The 8,477-nt window shown below is 36.0% G+C and overlaps 2 protein-coding genes across 5 annotated transcripts in view; one reads left to right on the top strand and one right to left on the bottom strand.

The window, feature by feature from the left end:
• The first annotated feature begins 283 nt into the window (after positions 1-283).
• Positions 284-3,621, top strand: LOC109542368. Of its 4 annotated transcripts, none has more exons than XR_002172417.2 (5): positions 284-934; positions 1,043-1,199; positions 2,828-2,959; positions 3,024-3,228; positions 3,285-3,621. XR_002172417.2 is itself a non-coding variant. In XM_048668024.1 (5 exons), exons 1-4 carry the CDS (start codon positions 979-981, stop codon positions 3,224-3,226), a joined length of 513 nt encoding a protein of 170 aa, XP_048523981.1. In that variant the 5' UTR covers positions 284-978; the 3' UTR covers positions 3,227-3,228; positions 3,285-3,621. The 4 variants fall into 4 exon arrangements, 1 of the variants encoding a protein (XP_048523981.1); XR_002172416.2 differs by having other exon boundaries at positions 2,821-2,959; XR_007281890.1 differs by having other exon boundaries at positions 284-992.
• Positions 3,617-8,477, bottom strand: part of LOC109542363 (sodium channel protein Nach) — a 26,107-nt gene continuing 21,246 nt past the window's right edge. The window contains exons 6-10 of the mRNA XM_019911565.2: positions 7,308-7,464; positions 7,181-7,237; positions 4,338-4,452; positions 4,000-4,109; positions 3,617-3,949 (exon numbers count right to left, since the gene is read on the bottom strand). Coding sequence (XP_019767124.2) covers positions 3,732-3,949; positions 4,000-4,109; positions 4,338-4,452; positions 7,181-7,237; positions 7,308-7,464 — 657 coding nt within the window. The 3' untranslated portion in view covers positions 3,617-3,731. The remainder of the gene's footprint in view (positions 3,950-3,999; positions 4,110-4,337; positions 4,453-7,180; positions 7,238-7,307; positions 7,465-8,477) is intronic.

Raw genomic sequence — 8,477 nt, 5'->3', positions numbered from 1 at the left:
ACAGGAGTAAACAAATGGAGCGCCAGAGGAGAACCGTATATTCAGCTAGACAGAAGACGCACAGTTCTGTAATCATCCATCATAATATATTATTATTGTATATTACATAATGAGAGTTGTTTTCGTGTAAGCGTAATTCTATTAAGCACTTATCACTTGACCTACCTGGAAACTGCCAGTAGCATATTATATCACCTTAATGTTATCTGAAGCTGCAAATGAGCAGGAATAGGCAAACCTCATCTAGATGCACTTCCAATTCTACTTAAAGCTAAAGGTACAGCTAAATACATCGATAACGGTTTTTTTCCGAAACCGATTTCTGAACAAATTTCTGCTCTCCGTAGAACTGGAAAAAAGATCTTGCATATCTCGTATGTATCTCTTTGGAACCCATTCGTGCATTTCTTAATCAACATATTGCATACATTCTGCCAAATCGTCCATATTAATAATATATTTAACAAAACGTGTGAATAACAAATGGTAATTATCAGCTCAACTATGACAGAAGGTTTGGCGCCAGAATGGTTAGGTTAGAAAAACACACTCAAGGGTCCTATACTCCACACTCAAGTCCAAGTCGCCCTTACACGTCAGCTGATCTCAAAGTGACTACTATAAAACGCATTTTTCATCATGACAGTCACTTGAGTGTTCAGTGTCACTTGAGAGCCGTCTATAAATACGGCCATCAGGTACCCCAGGACCGGTCTTGCAGGATAGTTGTCTTCATCTATGGGACCGGTTAGTCAACACTCAACACGTTTCCAGCGTGGGTGCTGATTTGCATTTGTTGCTAGGCGTCTTTCTGACATCAGAGAAAGTCGCTGTTTCTTGCACATTTTTTGCTTTCTGCCACCAATAATTTGTTTTAACATGTGTTTAAGACCTTATCGTGTGCCAATCAGTGCGATGAAAGATGTTCTAGACGGTAAGCTTCGGCATTACTAAAATTATTTACATATTGATTGCTGGATGACGCCAACATGGTGCATGGTCTCACATTTTTTGCATGCAAATTATAACACAATATTTTCAGGTGTCCACTTCCTAGAGATGAAAATTTGAGAAGAATTTGGATCAGGCGGGTTGGATGTGAGCATTTATTGGCAAAATTGAAATTTTGTAGTGTATTTATGTGCTCTAGACGTTTCCACGATGTGTGTTTCAACAACTCCCTACAAAATACCTCCCAGGTATGTTTAAATAAGACTTGCCTATGTCCTGCTTAAAGATGACTACATACATTATTCACCCTACATACTACATATAATAGGGTGTTTTCACTTTTTTTTAATGTCGATATATAGAAAGTAGTTATGGCAAACATTACACTGATATTTTTTTTTCTTGCAAAAAGTTTCCATAATAATTTGAAAGCGAATTTAAATTCAAGTCAGATGTTTTCCGCCAAAAACGCCGAATTTGTATCGTCGGTTGCCTATCCCGATTGTGACGTAACAGGTCATATCAACATTTCCATTCTTCGATTATAAAAAGTTTTTCAACATTGCATCATGTCGATCTTAATAATCGTCTTGAAATGTCTACATTCGGATTTCCAATTATAAAATATGGTCAAAGGCCTGAAGTTAGTAAAATACAAATTTACATAGGTATATTATTACTAGGCCTAGGAAAGTTTTTCAATCGAAAATTATGTTTACTGTTAAAACAAATTGACAAAAGATGACATGTAGCAATAAATAAGAATGCTTGGATAGCGGGTTTGGGACTGGATAAAAAACTCCTTTTAAACTCTCAAAATGGCCTACATTTCGGTAACAGGTCTAGTGTTTATTTTGTTGTTTTCGCAGCTTTGTTTTATTATCTAAGTTATTGTGATTATCATTATTTTATTGATTATTATTATCTCGCATAATGGAAAAGAGTGACATGTATGAATCAGAAAATAAGTGGTGTTTTGTGCCAGGATGCAAGAATACCTCAATAAGTGCTCCAAACAAACTCTTTCTAACCGTTTCCCATGATTAGACACGTAAAGTTTTATGGTTCAAAGCAGCTAGACGTGATGTGCCAAAATCAATGTTTTTTTGTCGCGAGGATCATTTTAATAAAAGTACGAACAAAAAGCTAACGATAAGGCAGACAGAGTATGCCTTCGATCGTACTTTGTGTTCTGGGCAAATTCTACCTTGTAGTGTGCACAAAAAGTCTTGCGTTTCAATTCTACATATCCGATAGCACTATCACTATATTGTTCTCGTGATGCCCAAAATACAGATTTAAGAGTTTATTTTACTTTTAAAGCAGCCATGTGTATAGGTTAGGTTAAGTTGAATAAGTGAAATTCTATCTATTATTTACCTAATTTAAACCAATCCAGATTAGATCCAAGACAGATTAGTATAATAAGGAGAGAGTAACTAACAATGAATTTACGGATTTTTACTTACGCTGCTGCTTCGATACCCTTAAATACGGCTGAATTAAAGCGTTCGTCGTTTTTTTAAAATTCGGTAACCATAAAAATATGTACACATGGTAAATTGTTTGTTGACGCTTTAAGGAATCCTTCTGAAGCCATTTTTTACCTTAACACAAACTATAAATTATTTAAATCCACAAAATAATTTATGAAACAACCACACAACTAAACACTATGCACATAACGTAAACAATCCGCCATTTATATGATCAGAGACGTCACAACCAATACGATTGCGTTTTAGAGATTCATGAATAATTTGAGTTTTAGACGAATTTGTTTATTAAATATTTAGCAAAATAGCAATATATAGATAGTATAAACTTATTTAATCTTTCATATATATATTACCATAGATTAATGTTCAGTTTGTAGGAATTTTTGATAGAATAAAAACGTGCAAGGATACAATAAAAACGTTCCAAGGTGCAGCTTCCATAGAGAATAGCTTCTATCGAGACAGTATACCACCTGCTAAAGGATGTATAACTCCCGGGAAAAATCAAGGTATATTAGTGTTTAAAATTATATACATTTGTTTACTCCATGATTGCCTGTTTCATACTTACAGATGATATTCGTGTGGCTGTTCGGGAGTCCAACACCATTTCGACCCATACGAGTATATTGGAGTCCGTACTTAAGCCAGGAAAAGCATATCCTGAGAAAAGACGCTTGGTGCAATCCATAGCCGAACTGTGCGATATTCCTGGACCATCGCATGAATATGTTCATGTCACATCAAATATCGCCACAATTCCGGGGAAGTACTAATTGTATGGAAGTGAGCGAATATTTTACGATGTAAATTTAGCAACCTATTAATTTTTAGGCTCCTAAATCCAAAAAAAAATGTTTATTTCCATACATCTACACCTACTAGAAATTGGTGATAGCCCCGTATGGTCACAATGTAGAATGACCGAGGAAACCTACCTACCACCTATTAGAGATGGCAGACTCCCCATCTCTGATGATCTCCTCGGAGGCGCCTCCTTAGAGCCTCTACACTCTCCCGGGTCGAATTGTCTTTCTTGAAGTGGCGACGGATCTTTGCCTTTGTGCATCGGGTCCCCCTACAATACTACTTCTACTACTACTTTTTACAAAAAGTTGCCAGTTGGACTAACTTAAACAAATAAAAAAAATAAAACAGATTAGTAGATCTTTCTCTGTGTGTATTTCTTAAAAACAATCGATAGTGTGTGTTTGAGTTTTTATCTTAAATGAATTGTTACGATTTAATTTCTGCTAAAATCTATCGAGATCATATAACTTGTCAGTTGATATAGGGAATGATAGGAAACGAGTTCTGCGATTTTTGCGCTTTATCAGATTGAAGGACGATAAAATTGGTTGAAAGTTGCTTAGGGAAAATAGTATTTTGGTTAATTGACTTTTGCCAAAATAAGTGTCCTTTTATCAAGTAGTAGAGTGCTTCAATAATGGATATGATGCTGCAGCCCAGAAAAAGCGAATAAATTCCTCCAAAAGACGCTAAAATTAGTTAAAGTTTTTAAATAATTTTACTTGTTAGCTGTACTTACATATTAGATATATTCCAGACGTTATCGTATCTGTTACCCACACCGTTTGCCCATTAAAAGCAAAGAATATATTTAGTAGAATGGCTTTTTGCGTCTCGTTAAAGTTGGAGCTGAAAGCATTTACTTTGAAGCAGCGAATCTCTTAAAGGTATATTCGGATTAGTTGCTATGGAATTGAAATTTGAATATTGAGATCACAATATTTCGGGAAATAATTTGTTACCTTGAGCTAATACTCTGATGCTATTTTTTTAAATATATTGATATGAGTTTGACTCTGAGCAGTTAATCAAATATAAATTTATCTCACTAATACCCTATCTATAAGTGATACTTACAAATAGTCCTCCATCCAAACGTCCAAGTTGTTAGTAAATTTTGCGCTTGTTAAAGTAATATCGTACACATCCTCTTCACATTGGGCTGGGCAATTATTGCAATCTCTGAATGATTCTTAAATTAAAAATATTTTTTTAAAACCATTGCATTGAAAAATTAAATGACGGCCTCTTGTTCCTTACTGTAAACTTCCCATCCTTAATATCTCTCTGGCAGTTAAAAAGATGAAAAATCGGAAAGACTCGTCAATTTTATTTGTAAGGAGGACACTTTAAATACATATTTTTAGCCTCCTTGTTTCAACCCCTTAGGAGGGGTAGATGTCACCTTGAGAATCTTAAATGGGAAGGGGGGTCAAGTAGACCCATCGTTTAATTCGCTCTACATTAGTTACTACTTTGTTGCTTTTTGTCTAGAGGTTATCGAACAATCGCGTTTGAAAGTTACAGAAACAATGGGGAACTTAAACATTTTTAATTTTCTTTTTAAATATATTTGCCTATCTATAGAAATCGCGCATACCAAATATCAGCCCTCAAGTCGCAATATTTAATTTTCAATAAACAATTAAAGTTGTGACCGCAGGCTATCCATTTGAAACGGCACTAAACGCGCGGAAATGGTCGTGACGTCATAGCGCTGGTCGTTCGATCGAAAGGCAATACGGGAATACGGCTTGTCGTGGAATTGTCTGGGTGTTTGACTGTTCAGAATTCTTGCTGTGCTTTAGTAATAATGGAAGTAACACAAAAACAATATTTCAAATGCTGTATGGAGCCACTGTATAAAAGTACAACTTTTAAAACGCCAGATAGGCTATTTATTCGTGTACCCCGAGGTAAAAGCCTTCGTGTAAAATGGTTAAAGGTTAAAGATATACAAGGATATTTCTGAGAAGAGTACTCCCCATGTATATAAAGATCATTTTAATGTAAGTATAAAAAACAGATTTGATTTTGTCTATTGTATAACAGGTAAATACGTTGAATTTGTATTTTGTTTGCTTCTCGGCTGCATTATAGTAGTAAATAATCACCTCAAAAATAGTTCATTTCTATACTAAACGATAAAAAGAAACAATAAGTATCTGCGAAGGAAAAATCTCGTTTCATCGTCGCGCATTTAAGTTAAATACCTACTATTTTTGTCATGCAATATGAATTTTAACACATAGTTTTATGTAACTTTAATATTATTTAATTATTCTAGTTGGAAGAAGATATGGATAACTATGTTAAATTCAAGTTAATGGGAGGTCTAAAAAAATGAAGGCTTATATTAGCCTTAATTTTTATACTAAACTCTTACAAAATACCGTCTCGATCTGTAAATAACGTTTTTTACTTAGTACATATTTTTGTACTTAACATCAAGGAGGACTAAAATGTCAGATTGTTCTTTTACGAAACCTGCGTCAGTGATTTTGAAAAATTATCTTTTTTCCTAAGACACTATATAAACGTTTTAACAAAAAAACAAGACTGAGGTTGCATATTTACATGCTCCGCATCGCAGCGGCCGCGGCCGACGAGCCCCTAGACGTCACCGGTCCCAGCCGATGACGGCGCGTTACAAGAATGCCTTGAATTATACAGTGTTTAATTGCTTATATTAATTACATAGAAATAAAAAAATAGTTTTTTGGTCAACTGTGGTGTTTTTAATAGTATTAAGTTACGTTTGCGAGTAATATTTTTTAAATTTAATTTTTATGCAAGTTCCCCATTAAAATTGCATTAAATCATTGAGGTTTTGGTTTTCAGATTAGTGTTTAAACAAAAATTATGTCATTGGGTATCCTTATGGTACAAATGACTAGAAGATTCAGTTACACCGTTAAAATCGTTAAATAACAGGAAGAAAATCTAGTTTAAACAATTAATTTTAGATTTATGGATTATTTTACTTTGAGAAAAATAACTTCATTTTCGGAAAATAAATTTCTATTATGAAACCTATGGGACCTAATTAGGCACTATATTATAAGTTGTTCAAATGTTGTTAATTTTCCTGTCAACTAAACTGAAAACTGTGTAAACTTTGCTGTAAAGTAAACCATGCAAGGCTGTTATTTCCTCTTCCTAACATTTCAGAACATTTTTGCGGTCTTAAAATTGCTGCAATTCGACTTTTAAGATCATCAATATCAGCAGATTGTGTTTTACAAATAATGGACTTAAGATGTCCTCAAAAAAAGAAGTCTAAGGGTGTTCAATCTGGTGATCTTGGAGGTCATCTACTTGGTCCCCTACTGTAAATCAATCTATTCGGGAATATATTATCAATGTTAGGGAGAGTTCAAAAATAGACTTTATTATTGTTTACAGGAAAATAGACAACATTTTCAACAACTTATAAGATAATGCTTAAGTAGATCCCATAGGTTTTATTGTGATACTAATCTGGAAACCAAAAAGATCAATGCAGGCAAGTTTAATTGTTTCTGCATCCTTAAAAGGCGATTATTCAAAAACCTCTGGACAAAAAGCAACAAAGTAGTAACAAATTTAAAGAGAATTGAACGCCCTTTAAAACGATGTGCCATTTGATCCCCCTTCCCATTTATGATTCTCAGGTATGTTGGGAAAATTGTATTGTACTAAAAGTAGATTACTTTGAAAAATAGAAAAAAAAATTGTGAAAAACTTTCCTCTTCATTCCTAACACGGGTATTTATTTATCTACCCTCGTAGGTCGGTGGGTCTGTGTGGTTAGGCAATTGATGTAAATATGGCACTAACTTTGGTTCATAAAAAACAGTGTATCATTTTTTGCCACCATATATTGACCGAAAAACCCACAAACTCAATAGGTACCTTTTAATGATTTTTAATTATCTTACCAGTAGTGACATTATTTTGTAAACACTGTTGATCCATAAAGGTACAAATTTGTTTATCTGCAATGGAAAATTAAGATTTACTTAAAAACTGGGTTTTATTTAATTTACTTTATTCCTTGATACTTACTAAGGAACAGTTGAAAATAATAAGGGATGCAGTTACATTTTTCATCTGATAAATGGGCTTTGCATAAGGTCAGGCAATTGGAATACGTGTAGGGTCCCAACAAGCCAAGGCGACGTTCCTCTGAATAAACGCATTTTCGAAAAGTTATGTCAAGTTTCTGAAAATTAAACGCTATTTAGTAGTAGGTATGTGGTAGCTTTGATTCAAGAATGACATTGAATTTTGCCTTCTATGTGAAGAAAAATCAATATTAAAATCTCCTCTTAGAATAAATCCCCGATGGGTTCCGCGCGAAGGCTATTTGCGGTTTCTCCTCCATCCACCCCATCTTACGACTCCTGTTCTTTGCCACCCAGACGTCCCGTCTCCCTGACAATGATAAGCATCCGTCTCTACTCCAAGGAAGGTTGTGGATACCCCAAGAAGACGCCTCTTAGTAGACCACCAGCGATGGCAGACTCCTAATATGTGGTATAATGTTTCCTCCGCCATTTCACATTGTGGACACACGGGACTATCACCAATTCCTAGTAGGTGAAGGTGTCTGTTTAGATCACAGTCGCCTGTCATGACCTCAACCAGAGTTCTCAAGACCCAATGACTCCTTGACAACAACCATTTGGATGCTGCCTTGGCGTCACTAAGAGCCCAGTCATTTACAGCGCTTCCTACCTGTCGGCTACTTATCCTTATATATGCCCTAAAAATATGAACGAAGAAAGAAAAGCGAAAAATGTTTTTAAATTGCCTGAGACCACAACCAACAACCAAGGGTCCTCCTAACCCCACAATCAGCTCGCCCTCGACGATTTACAGGTCGGACATAACGTTTGACCAGGAATCAACGCTCCTGAACGAGGGTGGACACCAGGCGGACACACAGCTCTGCCACAAGAAGGCCAGAGGCTAAGCGGGCTGCCAAGGGAAGGAAGGAGCAGAAGAACCGAAACAGCGCAAAGAAGCGCAGAGCCGCAAGAGAAGCTCTGAAAAGGCGTCGGAGGGACGGGACAGATTCCGAGGCGTGAACAGAAATGCTTCCACCAGGGGAGACACCCAGTCACTTGGTTGCAGAAGCGCCGGCGACTTCAGCTGGAGCGCCCACCTAAACAAGAGGGTCCGAGGGTCCCCGAAGGTACCAAAAAGGGGACCGGCCGCGAGGGATTCTAAACG

Source organism: Dendroctonus ponderosae, unplaced genomic scaffold (genome assembly GCF_020466585.1).
Source record: "Dendroctonus ponderosae isolate FM_Combo_2020 unplaced genomic scaffold, Dpon_F_20191213v2 Dpon_F_20191213_7, whole genome shotgun sequence".
NCBI lineage: Eukaryota > Metazoa > Arthropoda > Insecta > Coleoptera > Curculionidae > Dendroctonus > Dendroctonus ponderosae.
The sequence above is the reverse complement of the archived record's forward strand: the minus strand, read 5'-3'. Positions and strand labels throughout refer to the sequence as shown.

Excerpts from the sequence above, each read along its gene's own strand:
- LOC109542368 (XM_048668024.1), top strand. Across the intron at positions 1,200-2,820 it reads CCCTACAAAATACCTCCCAG|TTTGTAGGAATTTTTGATAG; the intron begins GTATGTTTAAAT and ends ATTAATGTTCAG. Across the intron at positions 2,960-3,023 it reads AACTCCCGGGAAAAATCAAG|ATGATATTCGTGTGGCTGTT; the intron begins GTATATTAGTGT and ends TCATACTTACAG.